Source organism: Dromaius novaehollandiae, chromosome 2, assembly GCF_036370855.1.
Source record: "Dromaius novaehollandiae isolate bDroNov1 chromosome 2, bDroNov1.hap1, whole genome shotgun sequence".
In the NCBI taxonomy this organism is placed as follows: domain Eukaryota; kingdom Metazoa; phylum Chordata; class Aves; order Casuariiformes; family Dromaiidae; genus Dromaius; species Dromaius novaehollandiae.
This window is the reverse complement of record NC_088099.1, coordinates 130,763,465-130,784,190: the sequence shown is the minus strand read 5'-3', so window position 1 is coordinate 130,784,190 and position 20,726 is coordinate 130,763,465. Positions and strand designations below refer to the sequence as shown.

General features: G+C 41.1%; 1 protein-coding gene, 1 long non-coding RNA gene and 1 other non-coding gene across 4 annotated transcripts; all 3 read right to left on the bottom strand.

Moving 5' to 3' along the window:
- Positions 1-322: 322 nt before the first annotated feature.
- LOC112992224 (uncharacterized) lies at positions 323-4,208 on the bottom strand. The gene is made up of 4 exons (XR_003261475.2): positions 4,053-4,208; positions 2,500-2,610; positions 1,646-1,699; positions 323-1,108 (listed from the first exon to the last, which is right to left on the bottom strand). It is a non-coding gene; the product is annotated as an uncharacterized LOC112992224 (long non-coding RNA).
- On the bottom strand, positions 1,767-1,845 carry LOC112992278 (small nucleolar RNA SNORD87). The gene has a single exon (XR_003261487.1). It is a non-coding gene; the product is annotated as a small nucleolar RNA SNORD87 (small nucleolar RNA).
- A 2,901-nt stretch (positions 4,209-7,109) lies between the features above and the next one.
- Positions 7,110-16,232, bottom strand: TCF24 (transcription factor 24). Of its 2 annotated transcripts, XM_026115151.2 has the most exons (5): positions 16,004-16,232; positions 14,553-14,639; positions 13,434-13,526; positions 11,672-12,080; positions 7,110-8,653 (listed from the first exon to the last, which is right to left on the bottom strand). In XM_026115151.2, the coding sequence occupies exons 4-5, from the start codon at positions 12,053-12,055 to the stop codon at positions 8,540-8,542; spliced, it is 498 nt and encodes a 165-aa protein (XP_025970936.1). In that variant the 5' UTR covers positions 12,056-12,080; positions 13,434-13,526; positions 14,553-14,639; positions 16,004-16,232; the 3' UTR covers positions 7,110-8,539. The 2 variants fall into 2 exon arrangements, with proteins under 2 accessions (XP_025970936.1, XP_025970937.1); XM_026115152.2 differs by lacking the exon at positions 14,553-14,639.
- Positions 16,233-20,726: the final 4,494 nt, after the last annotated feature.

The following is a 20,726-nucleotide window of genomic DNA, read 5'->3' as shown; positions in this document are numbered from 1 at the left end:
CATCTTCCTAGTAGGCTTACCGCAGTAGACGTAACACTGAGCAAGATTTACATCATGTCCATGCTATAAAAGCAGAAGAGTCCTACAGTCTTCCCATCAGAGACAAGCCAAACAAATACTAAAGGTTTGTTTTGAATCTTACTCAGGATGGCATTCAGCAAGATCATGCTGCTACTGCTCTCAAACCCTTAAAAAAAAGCTTAATTCACTGAACATATAAACACAGGATTTTATGTATATAAAAACATTACCCTGAAGATAAGCAGAACAGCTGCCACCACAAACATGAACACCCTCATTCAGACAAACTAATACACAAGAGTTAAAACACACAGGAAAGTGATGTATTCAGATTCGACTGAATTTGATTTATGGGGTACACTTAGTATGAAGTTACTACACTGAAAAGGAAGCTAGACAGTGTAGACTGCAAGAGAGATGCTATTTCCATTATTCCGAGCATTGCAAAAAGCTAGTACTTGGCAAGGCCACAGCTGCAACATAACTACTTTGAACAGAATCATGTCTTTCCAGAGAAGGGATTTGTTTTGATTTATCCAAGTCAAATTCATTCCTGTGCTGTAATTCCAACTTGGAAGCAAAGTTCATTAAGCTTCTCATCCATTCTGCATATGAAGAGTCTGGACAGTATCATTTGGTTTTGTTCCACAAGATTCACTCATTTGTTCTCATTGAGGATATCATTCAAACAGTAAAGCAATGAATTGACAAGTTTGCAAGTATCTGATCAAATATTAAAAGAATTTTCATATAAGCTTGAAAAAAAGAGGATTACTTTAGAGCTTTACCAAGTCAGAGTATTCTGCAAAAACTCTACAAATACTCATCTTAAGTTCTGACATAGTGTCCGTAGGGTCGCTTCACTCTAAAGAGTGATATTCTCTCACCAAGACTTCATTCAGGCCTTATTCACGCATTTTCACCAAGACTCCTCTGGTTTACTAAAATTCATTTTTCAGCATGATGTTAAGTCATAAGTTTGAACCTGAACCACATCTGAATTCAAGCAGTATTTCTGAGGTGCAGGAAGGGTTGTGCAAGTGTTTCCAAGTGCACCGGACTCCACACTTCAGGCTGCTATTTTCCACTGAAAAAAAAAAAAAAAAATCAGCATTTCAAAATAAGTTAGTCAATTTTCTTACAAGCTTATTCAATCCTTATACAAAGTTACTAACTTCATTGGCATTTCAGATTTAACCATACGCATCAATAGCTAGTCAGATGGGTAAACGGCAAAAAGATCATCATTATGCCAGTAAAATCACTTCCATAATACACTTATTTAAGTGTACAAGTCCTTTGTAAATTATTATTTCTGATAAGCCATACTAAGGAATGTATAACCTGAAAAGAAGGCTTTTTTCTGCAAGAGGGGCACAGCTTTGTATCCTTATCACCCCCCAGCTTCTCTTTATTGTTTTAATCAAAAGTTTTAAAACTTGTAACAATACTGCAGGTCAAAAAAAAAAAAAAAATCAGTCACCCAAAGATATCCTTGAATGACAGGCCAGGCCTTCAGCTGATATAAGCCAGCACAGTTCCAGGCAACAGTACAGGTCTTCACCAGCTAACAGGTTTTACTGGAGCATTATCACAGAAGAGGGGAAGCCCTCAATACACTCACCTTCTTAAACATCCATGCTTCTAGAAGTGGAGACAATGGAGATTGTTATATCACCTTTAAAAGAGTAAATAAAATCAAAAACAATGGTAGTGGATCAAACTGGAAATTTTTTTTTTAATTAGCTGGCACCTCAGATAGATACAAGTTACTCATCAGAAAACTCAGTTGGGTAAACGGCAAAAAGTCATCATTATGCCAGCAAACAGCTTCCTGCCTGTGATGTGACTGGTGTTATTTTTTTCCAGATGTCAGATACGAAGGAATTCATTAAGCTTTCCTCAAGAGATGCACTTTAAGAATTGAGGTAGAACCTTGTTTTCAAATGGTAAGTGCAGAATGAACTCAGTATTCTTAGGAACTTAAAAAGTGCTACAGCCATTAATTTGAGAGTGGATAAAAAGCTCATCTTCCAACATTCATGGCACTAGCATTGGAAGAAGAAATAGAAATCTAATGCTTCATATATCTGAGATCAAGTAGTTTATATTAAGGCAAAATTCAGCTGCACAAGAGACAAATGGGAGTTATTAGGCAAGCAAAAAGTGTAGTGCAACACAGAGATGTTACTTCACACAGGATGGCTAAGAAAATAAGGCTTACCTTTAAGCTCCCTGGCCAGCAATTTGACTTTTCCAATCATGACAGCTTGTTAATACAGACATACACCTTAACTAATTGGCATATGCTAATAGGGAGTACCATCTACCTACATGCAAATGCTCATCTTCCTCCTTGCTCTGCCTGTAAGAGGTATATGGGTCGTAAGAGCTTCAGAACTCTACACCTAGATTTCAGGAAGACAGCTTTTGAGACTTTTCTCAAAACTTTTTAAGTACAATAAAAAAAATACTTACATCTGTCACCTGAGAATTCATGTGATGACTTTCTGCTTGCAGAGCAACAGCATGGCAGAGTCCAGATTGAAGATCCTCAAAACCAGAAACAAATTCATCTCCATTTGCTCCCTAGAACAAGGAAAAGAAATTGGGAAGAATAAAATAAGTGTATTCATCACAAAACTCCATTTCAGGGCCACTAACAGAAACTCTGAACACTCTGGTGAAAGCAAACTAGGCAGCAAAGAAATACCAATCCACTTGGCAACTTCATAAAAGCAATGATGGCTTTACTAACTGGGGAGAGAGGCAAAGTACACACAGTATCAGGCTGGAGATTAAGGTTAAATAGAACACATTAACATTGCATCTAAAACAAGTTCCAAATGAATAAGATTCCAGAATTACATGCTACTTCTAATGAGTATGGAGAGAGGAGAGCTTTTAACCTTTCATGGGCCATTATGACATGTTCTCCTATGGGTTCAATTGAAGGTCGCACCCATGTGATCATCCCTCCAAGAGAACAAACATTGCCTTTGAAATTACTGCAATTACCTTGGAGTTCTGTCCCTGCACTAACTGATGATTTTAAAATCTGTATCTACAGTCCAAAAAGGGCACAATCAGGGTGGCCACAGAACACTAAACAAATTCCTCAGAGGAAGAAAAAAAAAAATTTATCTTTAGAATTAGGACATGCATTTGCTGAAAGTGACTTATGAAGATAAAAATATGCAAAAATAAGTCTCTTTGGATGTCTAATTTATCTTTATTTCAAAGATTTGATAAACCAAAAAATAACTCCAAGTAACCAATAATGCTTGCCAATAGAGTGGAGTATATTAATTAGATCCATCTTAGCCTCACAAGATACATGCACATTCCTAGAAAGCATGCTGCAGTGGCAGCTTGAATTAAACAACTCTGGCAGAAGAACTAAAAGCCATTTGTTAGTACATCTGCCATTATGTTTCATAAACACAAACAGGGTATCAATAGCAAAACAATCACTCATCTTTCAAATGATGGCTTATGCTGCAAAAAAGAGTGCCAGCAATTTATCTCTTTAATTCTTGAGATTATATTCATTGTTTTGAATTGTCAGAATTGGATTCCTGAAGTTAAACAATAAGGGATATTTCCCAATTTCTCTGAACTTCAAAAAATGAAAACCACTGATTTAAAGGAAGAAAGAGGAGATCTGAATATTAACTTCTCATTGTAGCCTTTGCTTTCGCTGTAGCTTGACACTGTGGCATTAGTAAGAGGAGCGAGCAGGTCACTTATTTCAGAAGAGCAGGCGTAAGCCAGGCCGGGGCGCTCGGAAGCGGCTCGGCTCCCCGCCCTTTGCGTGAGGTATCACTCAGGCCCCGCGCGGCCGGACCGAGCTGCCCAGGTTACAGCCTAGGAGCTGCAGGCCGGAACGGGCAGGGATAAGACAGCCCCGAGCGCCGCACTCACCGCAGCCCGTCCCGGCGGCTGCCGCCCGCCGCAGCTCCGGCTTGCCCCCCACCCCCAGCCGACGAGCTCCCCCGGGCCGCAGCCGCCCCGCCACAAACACTGCTCACCGAAGAGCGAAGCCCTGAAGCGGCGGCTACGCCGCTGCCGCCCGCTCCCCCGGCGCCTCAGAGCCCGCAGTGCCGCTCAAGGCCGCGCCCACGGAAAAGGAAGGGAAGCTCGCGTGATCCCCTTAAATAGGCCGCGCGCAGGGGGCGGGGAAGGCGCGCGCCTTACGCAACCTCCGGCCGCGCCCGCTCCGTTCGGCTCCCGTCCGTGTGGTCTGGCCGTCAGGGATGCGCCTGCGCGATGCGGCCTGCGGCGCTTGCTCTTGTGTGGCCTCGCCGCCTCCCGCCCGTCGGCACAGGGCGTTGAGGGCGGCGGAGCGGCCGCTGGGGAGGGGTGTTGCCGGGGCAGCTTGGGGCGCCGCCGCCCCGTGTTGAGTGGGCCGGGGCTGCCCTTCGCCTGCCGCTGTGCTACGAAGGCCTGGAAGAGCGGCAGAGATCGCGGCAGTGCGCTGGGGACGGCCCTGCGGGGTCTCCGCGGCTGCGGGCGCGTCTCTGCATAGCGGCAGCGCGGGCTGGCAGCAGCCTCGCAGCCGCTGCGGCTCGCTGCCGGCGCCAGGAGTCCCCTCGCGTTTCTCAGTCACCGCTGGTAGGGCTGCTCGCGGCTGCTCCCGGGCGCAGCGACCCTGCCCGGCTCCCGCTTTGCCCTGCCTCAAAGCCCCGCGGGCGGCCGGGCAGCAGCGCGGCCCGGGTCCTCGTCTCGTGGCGGCTCCTGTGCAGCCTGTTAGCTCACTTCTGGTAAAGGGCGGAGGCCTGGACTCAAAACCTGGTGTGCAGGCAGAAACCAGGATTTTCAGTAGAAATTACCCAGGTTTCAGAAACTTGAGAACTTTACAGATGTGCTGCATGCATATATAAGTTACCTGTAATCGCTGTTGAGTCCTGACAGGTAGTTTATTGCTAGTTGGACCAGCAGCAGCGGGAATCTTACAACACTGGAACTTTACAACAGCTGTTGTAATTATGCTTTTTGTTGGAATTTTGACAAGAGAACTTAAATTTTAATTTTGGCAGTAGAAGATCGAAAGTCATTCATTATTCTAAAACTCAGACATGGAACAGGTGCTTTTTAGGTTGTTCATATGCACAGACCTTAGAGATACTGCTTTTGAAAGAAAGGGTTGCAGCCATGAACCTTAGATGTAAATCCTGCAAGATTTTGCTCATGCACAGTCAGTTTCTAAGAAGCTGAAGGAGAACATACAAATCCGTATTTATGGAACAGTTTATGGGATTGCAGTTTTACTGAGAAAATGGAAAAAATTAATCCCAGTGGGTTAGGAAAGTAAACAAGGTTCAAGACTCTATAGGGAGGTTCACTCTGAAGCAATCACTTTTTTTTTCAAATGTGTCTTTTGTACTACAGCAGTCTTATAAACCCCAGTATTTTTAACTCTAAAATGCTTCTGTTCTCATTGAATCATATTTTAGAAGTCAAAACCATAGAAGATTAATCTTTTTGTTTTAATGTTGTCATTCTTTAGTATACACAAGCACAATGAATGCTTTGTCCTAAGAGTCTCAAAGGAAAAAATAGTGATTGGCAGGGAATATATTAAGAGAAAGCAATACATGCCTGGAGGGCACAGTATTGTAGTTACAGCTGTGTGTATGAGCCAAGAAAGAACTGTATGCAGAAGATTTTTGATATCAGGGTTATTCGTGTATGGCAGTGTAAAGTCTACATTTCACATCCCTCTGAATGAAAAGCTGTGATGAAAATGTCTGGGGTTTTCCTAAGATCTTTGCATTACCTTATGAAAAATTGTTCCTTTTGATAGTAATGTATGAACATAGATTTTAGAATTTCATGCCTAAATGTGTGCATGTTTCCAGTGCCAAATGCCAAACATTTAAATTTCAGTATACAAAATACAAAATATTTTTAAGAAATTTGGTGTTTGATTCAGTCATCAGGTTTGAAACAAACAGGTTCAGGAAACCTGTTTTATCCTGGTGTACGTTTCCAGAACACAAGAATTCCTCTGGAGGAAAAGGCATAAAAATGTGCAGATGATACAGAATAATGTATGAGTTAGGATTTATTTTCTGAAAGAGTTCTCTAGACCATAATCATACGGATTACAAAACTTCTCAACTAAAATCATGCTATTGTAATTGTGCATTGCTGTCCTTTAATACTTCAGCACAATTTTGCTAAGCTCTTTGCTTTTAATTGGCAACAATTTATTTGAACATTGTGTCTGCAAAGTACATCCTTTTACATTTGACTGTTCCATTTTATTGTCTTTAACAACTATAAAATCTCTATCTTTTTATAGTAAAAGTCTGAGTAGCAACGTTTTCTCCAAGCCATCCACTCAATTACTTTTCATATTTTTAACATGTTTACTCTTACCCCTTTTACATGTTACTGCATGAGTAAGCAGTCAGTATCTTTCAATTACATTTATGGAAGAAGACTTTAAAAACTGGGGATTTTTTGTGCAGATTAATTTTTGTTGTCTTGCTTGAATTCCCTGTCATCCAGATGTATTATTTAAGAATCTGGGAAACCACTGTGCTAGGAAAGAGCATGGAACTGATATAGAACATTGCCATATTTTTCTGTTGTGTCCACATTTTGGGTACACAATCTTTTTGATTGTATTGCCAGACTGCGACTGCTGCTACACATCGTCAGCAGCCTTCACTGAGTCTTTCATAATAATGTCCAAGGGTGAAATCTTATTCCAATGTCCTTAGGAGGAGTTTTGACATGGACTTCTGACCAGGATTTCATTTGCCTGTTTTCCCTAACCTGGTGCCATTCATTTAGATCTTAATTACATGCAAAACTAGTTTGATTTCTATTTGCTTGTATGTTTTCTGCTTGGTATTTTGTCAGTCTAAAATGTAATGTCTTTTTGTGTTATGCCTTCATAATAGCCTTTTATTACAAGTCACACTCTTATTTACAAGTAGATATTTGTCTATACAAAACTTTCCTTTTGTATTTTTTTCCACAAAACATAATAGCTTGTTTGGTTGGATGATGCTCTGGCTATGTAATTCTCACCTTTAATAAAACATTTACAATTATAAATAAGAAATACATGCCAAGAATTTTTAAGAGCAGTATATTTTTAAAGAATAAACTTGTCAAAACTCAGAAAGTTGCAGGAGTGACAGAGGTCTCTTGATTTTACCACACCCTTTTATCATACTTTACTCTTCCCACATGTCCTAGATGGTTTGTCCAACCATTTCTAATGGCTCTGCTAATGTGGATACATGTTCTGATACATGAGGCCTGATTTTCTATGGTTTGAACACTCAACTTGTAACGACATGCTTCGCACCTCTGAAAGAGATCACAATTTTGACTCAAGAATTAAAGCAACAAAATGATTTTACAAAGGTTATGCCTGACAGTAATTAATTTTCCCTTTCTGTCAAATGTCATTGTAAAACTTAAATTGTAAAGCAGTCTTCAGCAAGAAGTTACTAAAAATGCACAATGTTATTAAAAACTATTCATTCTGTACAATGAGGAACGCAAGTGATACAGATTTTGCAACTCAATAAATAATGTCCACTGAATTATATTTAATAAAATGTGTACCTTAGCAGTAACAAAAAAATATGTGAAAAGTATAAGGTTTTACAGGACAGATGCAATAGATGGTATCTGTGCATTAGTTTCAACTTCTCTTGCCTATCTATAGAAGATGTTTTAAGTGAAAAATGTACTATGAACAAAGCCAAGTATTAAGGCTTATTTATTTGAATGTATCAACCTCATGAAAAATAAGATAAATAAATCCTGATACCTAAACACGTAAGTAGTAGTACGGGGTAACGCTTAAACACATTTTAAACCCTGTAACATGCGACACAATAATATGAATCAATACAAGCAATACTGATTTTATGTAACTACATTTCATCTACAAAGCAGTTTGTTTGTTGTATGTAACACTGTATGTATGTAGGACAGTTTTCAGCACATTTTTACTTAAAGTGAGCATGCATCCACATTTTCAAAGGAAAACTACATACATTTAAGATTATCTGAACGATGAAGCTCTCACCAGACTGCAGTTAGTGAGCTTTCTGCTATTGGTTTCATGCAGTGAAGAAGTGTATGTGGTATTTTGATTGGCATTTTTAGACCTGCTTGCCATTTGCTTTTCATCAAAGCTTTTACTACACTATACTTAGCCAATACTGCATCTCTCCTGTGAACTTCTTGCATTGGAGCGGGTAAGAATACTTATTCTGTTAGCGGTATTGCCTTTGTCGCTGCTTTATGGGTTGGTGCTGAGTGCAACTGCCTTCTTCTATTCCCTCAATTCAATTATCAACAATCTCCTCTATGTTAGAAACCAGTGATATATCAGATTAAGTTAATAAGGCATTAACTGCATTTAAGAATCAGTTCCTTCTCATCCATAGATGGTACTTGAAGAATTATAGTTTGTCTGCAGATAAGTTTTTTAACTTAAATATATATGATGAAATAAATAACTTTTTAATAATGAAAAGGGAGATTAGATTTGTGAATTTGTTGATGTTTCTCCTTGGCTTGCACTTTCTCCTTGCGCTGAGTGATTCAAAAACTGCCCTGTAGCTCCAATGTATAACCTGGATCGCATTGGCCATTTCTGCAAGACAAAAGACAAGCACAGTGCTGAAATATATAGGATATTTGCAGTCTGAATTCAATTCAGAGCTATAAAAGGAAAGCTTTAAATGATAATGAAATCACAGTATCAGAAAAGAGGAAACCGTTGCTATCACCAAAATGTTTATATCGTTTATTGAAAAAAAGTTGTTAGAAATTGTGTAATGCAATTTCAGCACGGATATTTTCTTAAGTAGCAAATTGTAAGGTACAGTTCCTAAAAATCCTCATGAGCCAACAAACAGTTGTAAATCATACTGATATGTCATCATATAGGAATCTGTATCATAGATACTCTGTTAGTAAAACGAAACAAAGCATTCCTGTTTATGGTGACAGGGATACTACTGGGATTTACAACACTGGCCATACCCCAGTGTTTGCACAGATCACAGCATCTATATATCCACATGCTCATTCCAACCTGCCCACACAATACTGATTGCCAGATTAGGCCTGCTAAGCAACTGTGTGAAAGGGAATTTAATATAATTGTTCCTTGACAGTTATCATCACTGATAAGTTCTTGTTATTTATCAGTTCCAACAGTTTCAGGAGATGAAATAATTTATCTTTCCTTTAATTGATTATTGGAATAATCAATTAATTGGTTTTAAATATTTATTTTTGTAGCTAGCGCTTCATAACAGCCTTGCAGTAATCACTCTGCAGTAAACATTATTTCAGATGCATGTCCTTCCTATCTCAAGAATTCCACTGGAATTTGATATTCCAAGTTGATTATTGTAAAGTTGATGTCTGAAAGGACAACCTGTCACATGTTTGATGCAAAAATATCTGAAAAACAGCCAGCATGGTGCTCCAGATAATGCCATTTTTAAAAAGTCACTTTTGTGAACAGGCTGGCATCTTTCTTGTGGACATGACTTTTGTGAACCAGGATTTCTCTCATTCTTTATATACATGCACTCGAATCATCCCTCATTGAAATGCGTATGTAATTTCACTGATGGCTCCTCCAACATCCTATGTTAGTTGGTGTGTGCAAGGATACTCTCCAGGAGCAGTATTTAGATATCTTAGTCCTCATAATGGAATGACTGTAGTCCCCTACATTCAACTAACTTAGTTATTCTTGTTATAGTATCAAAATCAATGACTGACTTCTGTTATAAAAGCAGGAAACAGAAAAACAAGTATTAGTCTGACACAAAGCTATCTCTGAAGTCTAAAGGCACTTGTTAAATCTTTTGTAGTGCAATTAAATCTCAAATCTTCTATTCAAGAGATAAAAAGCAGAATACTTCTTACTGGGAAGGACTGTAAGACCTCATTCAATATTTTTATTGCAAGTCTGATGTTATGAACTGCATCACTAATAAGACATCTGTGACTTAACTAGTTTAAAGTCATTAACCATGTTTCTTGTTTGGTGTACACACAGCTGTGCTTGGATATTTCAGTTTTCATACTATTTGTATTTACCATGGTTAATATATAAATGTATAGTTACAGTTCTTATCTGTACTGTTTTCCTCATATCCTGCACTTTGATTTTTTGAAGCATGTAATATGATTTGTCTGTGACACTTTGGTTCCAGTTCCAACTAAAAAAAATTAATTTACTACCAAGAATATTACAAACACTAATTTGACTGACAGGATCTTGATTTCAACCTGTACTTCATCAAAACTAAAGACAAGCAGATGACACATTAAGTAAGATCAGTAAAAATAACTGCTAAATGAATCAACTATTGCTTTATTCCAGTAGTCTGGGAATTGTGCATCCGGATAATTTAACTGTTTTAATAACTAGTTAGGAGTATTTTTCTGCCTGTAATAATTGGCAGTCATTAAAAAATATCATAAGAGACCTGTGTCCACTCACTTTGCCCAAGCAAACTAACTGAAGTGAAAGAACTTACTTTGAAATATATTACAATATTTATTATTTTATGAAATATAGCCATCTTCTAATTTATTTAAAGGTTTTGCTTTCTTAATGAGTCTGCTAATCATTTAAATTACCTAAGAAACCTCCACTCACATCATGCCATTTTAACCATTTAACCATTTAACCATATTAACCATTTTAAATATGTATTTACGTGCAGCTACAGTGACCAATACCGTGAACAAGGAACTCTCTGTGAATTAGTCACTTTTGGGGAATTGGAGATTACTTCACAAATTAATCTTAATTAAATCATTCTGAATTCATCAGACTCTTAAAAAAAAAAACCAAAAAAAAAAAAAAAAACCAGTGCTCTAACTCACTCCCTGAGACCAGAGCCAAAGAAAATACTCCGTGGTATTCAAGAGTCACATCAGTCACTAAGCAATGTATTTGAAAATAGTTTTCATCCCCAGGTACTCTTTAATAGCATTTCCCCTTCCATGTTCTCTCTACATCTCCATAAATTTTTTTGATGAAGGAAAGAAAAATAACAGCATATACAAACTAGATGAAATAAATGTGTCTGAAAAGCACTTTTATATAAGGAGTTAAAATGTGGCCAGTAATTAATGTCACATTTCATATCTCAGCTGGCTCAACAGGAGAAACAAAGCAGGCCTGCACACATTGCCAAGCACTACCACAACTAGGATCATTGCTGTTAAACAGCTGATTACCTCAATCACAGTTATTGCCTAGAATGGGTTCTGATGGATTTAGTGACTAGGTGTCCACACCTGTGTTAACACGAAGACTGAATAGGTACTGGTATTCCTCAGTTTCTGCCCTGCTCCTTAAGTTCCAAGGGATCAAGTCCCACAGGGCTTGGGCTTCTGTTACATTTGATATTCTTGTGCAAAGTCCTTGAAGCTGGAGGGAAAATGCCAGTGAGCTCCAGGATATTTCAGTCAGGCCCTTTGCACCCAGATACAGTGGTGACACTACTCTGGAATGCTCAGCTAAAGCAGTCTTTTCATGTATTAATTCTAGCAAGGCAAATAAGCTTGAAATCTACATATTTGTAGTACCAATTAACTTCACTGAGAGAAGGTGGAAGCTGCTCCTTGGCTGTCCTACCTTGACAGGGTGCAGGTATCCATCCCCTCGGAGGGTACCCAAGCCCTCTCCCGGTGACTCTTCCTCATCCTGAAGGCTACGGGTGAGGTGTGCGATATAGGTGGTGGCCAGGAGCAGTACATCCAGCTTGGAGAGCTTGGTGTCAGGTGGTACAGAGGGCAGAGTCTTCTGTAGCTCTAGAAAGGCATGGCGCAGGGTTTGAACCCGACTGCGCTCCCGAGCGGCATTTGCAGCTGCCGGTCTTCCAGGAGTTGCTCCGGCCCGCTGCCCAGCTGAGCAGGGGGTGCAAGAATTACTGCCAGAGACAGAAGGCAGCAAGGAATCGGGCTCTGAACTAGGGCTCGAGATCTCCTTGCTGTTCTCAGATAAATGTCTACAGTCCATTGGTGACTTCCCCAGTAGGGAGGACCTGTAACCAACAAGAGCATCTCTAAACCAACATGCCCTCTGGCACTAGCCATGCTGTAAGCCTATGGTGATGCTCAGAATCTCAGCATCAGAGCAAAAATATCCACCAAGGATGCAACTCCTTCCCATCCCAAATTCACACACACCCCCTTGCAACCACTACCACGCATGTATACACACACTCAAACTCCAGACAGTGAGTGACAGCTTTGTTCCTCTGACCCAACAGAACTACTGTCAGAATATGTAAAGCTAATTTGATCTTCTTTCCAGTGACGAACTAAGGCTGGAATTTCCTGTGAGATCTACACACTCCCCAGATTTTCAGAACTTTCCCTGCTAGGTACAAACTCCGTCAACATCACCTTTGCTAATGAACACAAGTAGAATGTATGTACAAAAAACTAATTACACACAATGTTTTCCCCATTCAGAAAAGGGGATAAAGAAAGGAATCACATTAAGTTGATATACCTACTGTGCTAAACTGAATGCTTTCTAAAAACAAAAATAGATTATCAGAAATTCCGGTGTTGCCAGTTCTAGCAAACAAAGGATGCCTATATACGAATGTGTGAATTGCTTCTCTCATCACTGTTACTAAAGCAGTCGATTTGATATCACACAGGCACAAAAACCTAAGTTAAAATTTTTATCAAAGACTCATTTTTAATTTCTTTCTAATAGTATTACACAGAGCAATTTCTTTTAATCATTCTTAGTCCAAAGATCACCTGGCTTTTCTGAGAAAACTCAAAAGACAATGCTAAGCAGTACTGCCACAGTAGCTTCCATTTACAACCAAATAAAAATCAGACTAAATGTAATTTTTAAAAAATATATTATTTGTGTAATTCGGGATGTGGGACTGCGTGTACATTTCTATTTCACTGCAATCATTTCATCAACAGTGCTCCATGGATCACAGAAAGAAAAACGCATTTTCAGCTGCAATAGTGAATGGGAGCCTCAGAAACATAATACAGACATTCTGAAAGGCCAAATTTGGTCCATGATTTTGAAGGATCAGAAACAGACTTCTCCTGTCCTTTCACACATGGAATTATTCAAGAATAACTGTGCTTGTCCTATCTTCTACATTTTCAAACTTAAAAAAAATCTTGTAAACTGCATTTTGGCTATTGGGGGGCAAAAGAATCCTCTGGCAACAATGGCAGAAAACTTTTTGAGCAAAGCTGAAAATAATTACTGAAAAGTCTTCCCCAACTTTCAGAAAGGACTGTCAGCTCTGCCTGTAATAAAACTCATCTTCCTTTAATTCATCCAATTCCACAGTAATACACAATTCTACCATTCTTCCCAAAAGTCCACCACTTCTTCACTAGAATAATACCTGATCCAGTTGCTCTTATTCAAGCACACCTTCTAAATTTCTCAGACAGATCCTGGCTTTCATGTGTTGGAGATCTGGTGTTTCTGTGATATCCTGGATAGACAACAAGGACAAGAAGAAGTTATTAAAGCGGTTTTAATTATATTCAAATGGATTGCAATTTTAAAAAATTAAATACATGCTATATGCAAATCATTTAAGATCTAAATTTACAAAAATCAGGCTCTGATTTTGCAAATCATTTCAAACATATACTGAAGTCCCTGTGTAATTGCTGCTGGTAACAGCAAAAGCCAAGTCAATGAATCAAGTCAAAGATTCGTAACAGAAAAGTGGAAAGGAAAGAAAATCATCTCTGTTAGTCCTTCTAATCTTATATTCAAAAGGCATTATTATTTTTGGTGTTTTCTTGTGATTAATTTGTTGTTAATCTGGCTCACAGTTTTAACAACTCTTATTCACTGAAATGTTGGCAGTTTAGAATATGAAATTATTTGTGAAATACTTTGTATGGATTTTAACTGTAAACCAAAAGAAAATATCATTATTTATTGTTTACAGAGATATTTAATTATCACCTATATAAAACAAAACTCAAGTCCACATGAGCTTCTCTTGAGCGAGGGCTGAAAAAAATGATCCTCAAATTGTCTATTTCCTTTTAATTTCACATGTAAAAACATCAAACGGCAACTTTTTCTTGGTATTTTCTCCCTAAGTTACAGTCAGATTTGCATGCATTTTAGTGACAAAAAATTATCTCTACTGCCACTGCAGAGTCAACACAGCTATGAAAAAAGGCAATGATTCTATTCTGTATCATGTTTCATCAGCAGGATTTCTTGTCTGCCATTGCATCTAAACCCCACCGAAATGCTGAAATCTTCCCATTCCCCTGATTACTAGAAAAGTCCTAAGCAGAGAAGTAATACAGAGAGATGAAATCATTATTTATATCTAATATTATTATTTTGCTTGGGTTATTAATACCCATTAATCTACTAAAAATACAGGAATAAAGCTGTCTACATGCTATTTTATTTTGCTGTGGTGGTATAGAACCAAATTTAGAACTATAATCACTTTGTATGGACACACACTATATAAAAACGCATATACCTAGAAACCTCATTTCTTTGTGTGCCTTTCTGAAGTAGGAGCTTGTATCTTAGAAGCTTCACAGCTACATTGGATGAAATTCTGGGCCTATGGAAAAAACAGCAAAACTTCAGCTGTGGAAAACAGAGACTTCACTCTGTCTTAATTTCTTCACTATTGGATTTCTGGTCAAGTACATACAGCAATACCCAATGGACCAGGAAATTCCTTTAAACAAAAATACAGGATATAATACAGGTGTGTGCATGTACGTTTATGCTAGTATCCAAAATATAGCTGGTGCTTTCTGAACTAAGATTGCATTTGTCATGCAATGCAGCTGAGTGGAGTCATTGTTCATACTTGTGTGATCAGGTTTCATACTTTGGATACTGCATACTTTGTAAACCCAAGAGCCACTCGAAAGCTTGTGGTCCAAAATATAGTTGCTGAAAAACAAAACAAATAAAATGCCTCAAGCCAGTATGTGCTTCCATGTAATCTGCTGGAAAATCTTATAGGGCAGAGGTTGGTATTTTTACATAAGTAAACATTTCCCTGTGAAATCTGCAAACATGCATACTTACTGCATGGCACTGAAAGAAACCTGGAAATGGGAGTGTGAAAGTAAAAGTATTTATATTATTTCTACTGAAAACAGATATAACTGTGTTTTACATGACATTACAAAGACATCATCGATTTGAAATGTAATTCATTTACAAAAGAAAACAGCACAACCGTTGCTTTATTGCTGTATTCTGTGTGAGAGTGATAGCAACGACGGGTATCTGAGCACATGAACATGCAAAAGACTGAAAATGCCAAAGCAGAATAAGCAAACTGAAAACATATGAATGGATAATCTTATTTGCAGCCCTTTCAGTTGTTCCCTAGGAAAAAAAAAAAAAGTAGTTAATCTGGATTATTTTGTATTGCTTTTAAAACGACGTTGCCCATTGTGCCATTCCACTAATAGTTAACGAAAATCTTTTCTCCGAAGCAGTGAAACAGGAATTCGCGTGTGCGTATTTAAGTGGACAACGGCAATACATGCTCTAATACGCAAAGTGCATAACCTAGGTCCCACACCCCACACATTTTGTGCGGAAACCCGCTTCTGAGGCGCGGCGGCGGTTAGCGCGCGGCGCGGTGGCCGTTGGCGGCGGTTGGCCACACTTGGGCATTTCGACTCCGCTCGGCCCTGCCCTTCCCGCAGCCAGCGCAGAGGCTGGGCCGGCCGGCAGTTCTGCCGCGGCTCTCCGACCCCCGGCCCGCAACCGAGCGCCGCATGCACACACAGCCGCGGACGCCCAGCCCGCTCCCGGCCCTCGGTCCCGTCGGGGCACTGCAGGCGGCCCCGGGACCGGCGCATTCCGCCCCACAGCCAAGCTGCCCCGAGCGAGGGGCACCGACCCCCCCTCTCCTGGGTAGGATGCGGCGGGCGCCGTCAAGTGCGGTGATGAACTTACCGTTCCTGGCCGAGGCCGCGCATCGACGAGGCAGTGCGGAGCGGGTTTGCTCACTGCAGCCCTCCCGTCGCGTCCAGCCCCGCGGAGTCTTCTTATAAGACTGCGCGGCCAGTCCGTACGGTGGGGCTGGGGCGCACCTGGCCGCCGGGCTCCCCCCCAGCCCCGCCGCCGCCAGCGCGGGAGGCAGCGACCGCCCCTTGCCGGGCGGGAGGGTCATTAATCACGGAGCTGTCGGGGGCGGCATCTCCTCACACCCTCTCGCCCGGTACCGGCCGCAGGCGGCGCCCCGGGGGACCGCCTCCAAGACCGTGGGAGCTCTGCCACGGGCCGGCAGAGGCGGCGGGAAGGGAAAGACCGCGCGCCTTGCCCGCCGTAGCCGGGCAGTCACGCAGCGCACAGCGCTCCCGCTGCCGCCGCCGGCCGCCCCGCACGCGGGGCAGGCGAGATCCCTCCGCCCGCGGCCATTAACGGTCCGCGCGGCGGGGCCGGGCTGGGCGCGGAGCCCTGGGGACGGCGCGGAGCTTCGTCTGTGTTAATGCTGTTTTTCTTAGGATAAAGTAACACTTTTGCTGAAGGAAAGTAATTTAATCGCTGGGCTTGGAGGTCAGACGATTTTTTTTTAAATAAGCGAGTCCTTTCTCTCCGCTCCGTCAGTTTCTTTTTCTAGTTTTGCGGAGGTGACCTGTCCGTTACCAGTGTCCGCCTGCGCCAGCCCGCGCTCTCCCCCCGCACACCGAGCCTCGCACGTAGCGGGGAGAGCGGGTCGTGACTCTTCCCGCACAGCTCATGTGGGGACCGCCGCTTGCGAGTTGTCCGCGGTGGAAACGAGAGCAGTACGACGTGCCACCGGCCAGGCAGAATATTTGATTTAGAAGTGAATGGGGAGCAATTAAAAACTAGTAACATTAATGAGAAGGGACAGTCAAAATAAATACCGAGGGTATAGAATTATCCCAGAAAAACATTTTGAATGAAGCCTGATTTTTGTGATAACATAGACACAATAAATCAAGCCTCGGGCTCAGTGGAAAAACAAAGTCTGAACGATTTGTTACCGCTTTTGCAGCCAAGAAAATTAGGAACTTAATCTTTAGCTATAATTGGAAGTCTCGGGAAGGGATGATTTACAGGCAGGAGGGACGAGAGCTGGGAAGGGCACAGGGAAGGCAGGCGGTGCCGCCGGGGGCTCTGCGAGGGCCCGGCCAGGGGCCCGCGCCGGTGCCGCGCCGAGCTGCGCGCGGCACTGCGGGCCGCGCAGGCAGAGCCGGGCTTCGGCGCTCAGCGTCGCGCCTTGGCCTGCGCGCCCCGGCCGGGCCGGGGCTCCTTCCCGTGCCTCTGCTCCGACTTTCCCCGCTCCTTGGCCTGAGGCTCCGCGCCTGGCGGTGTCCCGCGGGCGCGCAGGTGAGCGGCCGCGCGAGGCACTGCGCCTGCCGCCTGCCTCAGCCGCTGGCCCTCGCGGCGGCGCGGAGCGGGCCAGCCCGACTCAGTAATAATGCTGCCACCCCGCCGCGGCGGCACCGCGGCCATTTCTGCCCCCGGTCACACCGGCCCGCCGCAGCTCCCACGGATCGGCCTTCGTCAAGGCTCGGAGGGATATCGAGTGATACTGCCAGGCCCTTGCAAGGAAGGTGAACGTAAATACTCAAAAAGGCATTTTAGCTGTAATATGGGACCTTCAGCAATGCTAATGTCGTTAATCTATGTATTATCTATAGCTGCTAGATACACTGGGGACTTCACATCTTTCATCAGTTAGGTAGACTTCCCAGCGACCCTGAATTAGCTCATGGCTAATGGCTATGTTCTTTTTCTCTGCTCTGATTTAACTAATGACTCAAACTCCACTTTACAAAATCATGTATTTTTTAATTTCCCTGTTGTACCCATAATGTGTTCAGCCTCAGTGCTGCAGTTCTCAAGTTGCCTTTCAGACACTCCTGACACAACTGCTACAGAGGAAATTCCGAGGAAGGAGTTGGAGGAGAAACAGTGGAACTGATTGCCACCTTTTGGCAACTCCAAATCCAGCCTGGTGCATGCTGCAGAAATGGCCTAATGAAATTTGTATGTGGTGCTTGGAGAGCCTAGCCTGACTGCTGTTGCTGTGGCAAGGAAGAGGTACATTAAGTATATATGTTTTTAAATGCAGATATAAAGATAGAGATAGTGGCTCTCTATGCTGTCAGCTTTATCCCACCACAACACTCCTCCATTGTAACCACAGCAAGAAGAGATCCAGTGACCTCGTATCAATCCAGCATTTAAGTATGAAGTCACAGCAAGCTGTTGCAGCTGTTTTTTCTTCTTCTTTCCCAGAGGAGTATCTGAGAATTACTTCTTTGCCTTACCTTCTAGGGTATATTTCAAATCGAAGGAATGCCACAGTCACGGAAGAGCCAGATTTCAAATGTGATTTAGGTAAGAAAAAGTAGAGACAGTGTAGGTACATTTTGCTCCCTTCCTATTAAATTATTTTCTGGTTTTACAGCTGCAATTCATCCTGAAAATTCATGATATTTTTCTGATTTGTTCATTTTCACCAATTCCCATTTCTAGGATTAGGATTTAGCAGGTATGTTTGCCTGCAGATGAGGTGAAATGTGAATATTAGTACCACTGTTAGACTAGCAAAAGTGTAGTTCATTTGAGTAAAATGTGTGTGGTGCCAAGCCAGACACTGGCTTTAATCGGATTCCACTGAGTTTGGCTGAAGTTCTGGAACAAATCAGAGGCAAGATAAGGCCATATGAAGGTCAGAACATTGAAATTCAGAACTTCTGTTTCATGGGGAAATCTCAACATTTCATAATTGGAGTTCATTCCAGATCAGAACACATTTTGAAAATTTCCCATTAAATATTTTTTCCCTTTTTTTCAAATGTTATTTTGTTTTGGCATGTCACCATTAATAGTGTGTAGTAGGAGCATGTCATATGCTGCAGTTATGTCAAATATATTACAGTGTAGCAAAATACTTTGTATTTTATTTTATAAATAATTAAAGATAGCTGCTACTTAATTATAGAACACAAGAATACATCCGTGCCTCTCTTACATAGTGTAAGAAAGAATTTAACATCAAAAAGAAGATAAGACGAACTTTAAATTTCATCTCTCCTTCCAAATATGCTGATCAAAATCATTTAGCTCCCAAAAATGCTATCTTACTGAAAATTCCATTTTAAATTACAAAAAAGTTTTGGATGGACACTTTCATTAATAACCAAAAAACAATCAAAAAGTTCACAATTTAGCTATATCTCAACCTCCTCTAAATTTGTCCTCTCTCTAGATTTTTCTATCCATGGTTATAAAACCAAACATTTAAGAATAAATGTTTTGAACTGATTTCACAAAGATCACATAACAATTTTCAGATGCAAGTGGCAAAAAGGAAGCTTAATAGTGTTCAATATTCCATTCCCCCAGCTATTCCAAATCACTAATATCTAACATCAAGAAGCAGACATCCATTTTTCCCAATAAAGGAATAATGAATTTAAGAATATACCTAAAATTCGTGAGAATGGCTCCATTTGTGTGTGTGTGCGCGCGCGCATGCGCATGTGCGTGTGCATATGTATGTATTGGAGCATTATATTAAAGTTTGTTTTAAGTCTTAGATTCCACCATAATTCCATTTTATATCCACACATATTTAAGGGAATACTTAAAATTACTGAATTCTAGATCACAAGTAAGATGTCAAATTTGAAAGGTTCTCCATCAGCTCAGCCATTCTCACACCAAGAAAGGGAGAAAGACAAACAGGGGTGGAGAATGAAGGAAATCTGACTCAATGTTTCCTCTCAGCTGGCAGCCACTTGAGAAGCGCAGTGCTGCAGCCAGCAAGAGTGGAGTGGGAGCTCAGGAGGTTGAGGGGCTTTGCTGGACTTGGAGAAGTGTGAATATTTGTGCATCAAATGACAGTGTGAATGACTGCACTCAAAGGGATTTGTAGACTTAAAATGCAGGGATTCAGGGCAGGCCACACAATAGGAGTATACATACATGTACACAGTTGGGAGGTAGCCAAGCTAATACAGAAAATAAAAAAGTGAGAGGGAGTTTGGATCCAAAGAGGCTGAGACCCTTTGTGCTGTTTCACCAGCAGAAGACTTGGAAAGGGGTTTGATGCGAGTTGCCTGGCTGCAGAAATCACTGTGTGAAACCTCATGGCCTGTGCCACACAGGGAGTAATTTGTTCAGGTTTTAAATGTTACATGTAATTTATAATGGACTAAAATCTTAAAGTTAAAGCTGCAAATGCTCAGGACCTCTGAAAAATACACCATGCTCTAGATGGCTTACACAGCATAACCCACACTGAGAAATACTAAAAATCTACTGAACATATTTTTGAATGGGTGCATGGAAGGGTGGAAAGGCTTCCTCAGTAACATCCTGCTATAAAGATCAGGAGGTGACTTTCTAATGCATTGCATTGAGTCAGTAATCGCGTAGCTGTCACTTTAGAGATGCTCACAAAAAGTATTGACATTTTCCTTTGGGAATTGTTTAAACAAAAAACAATTTTTTTCTTCTGCACTTTTCTGTTTTCCTTGACCTGAATATCATTGGTCAGGACAGCTAAAAATAGAAATATCATGCTCTGTTAATACCAATTTCAGTAATTAACTAATAATGACAGTTACATATCAGACCTTCATTCATTGTTCTGTATTTTCTTATTCTGATGATAAATCACTCACTAGCTTTAACA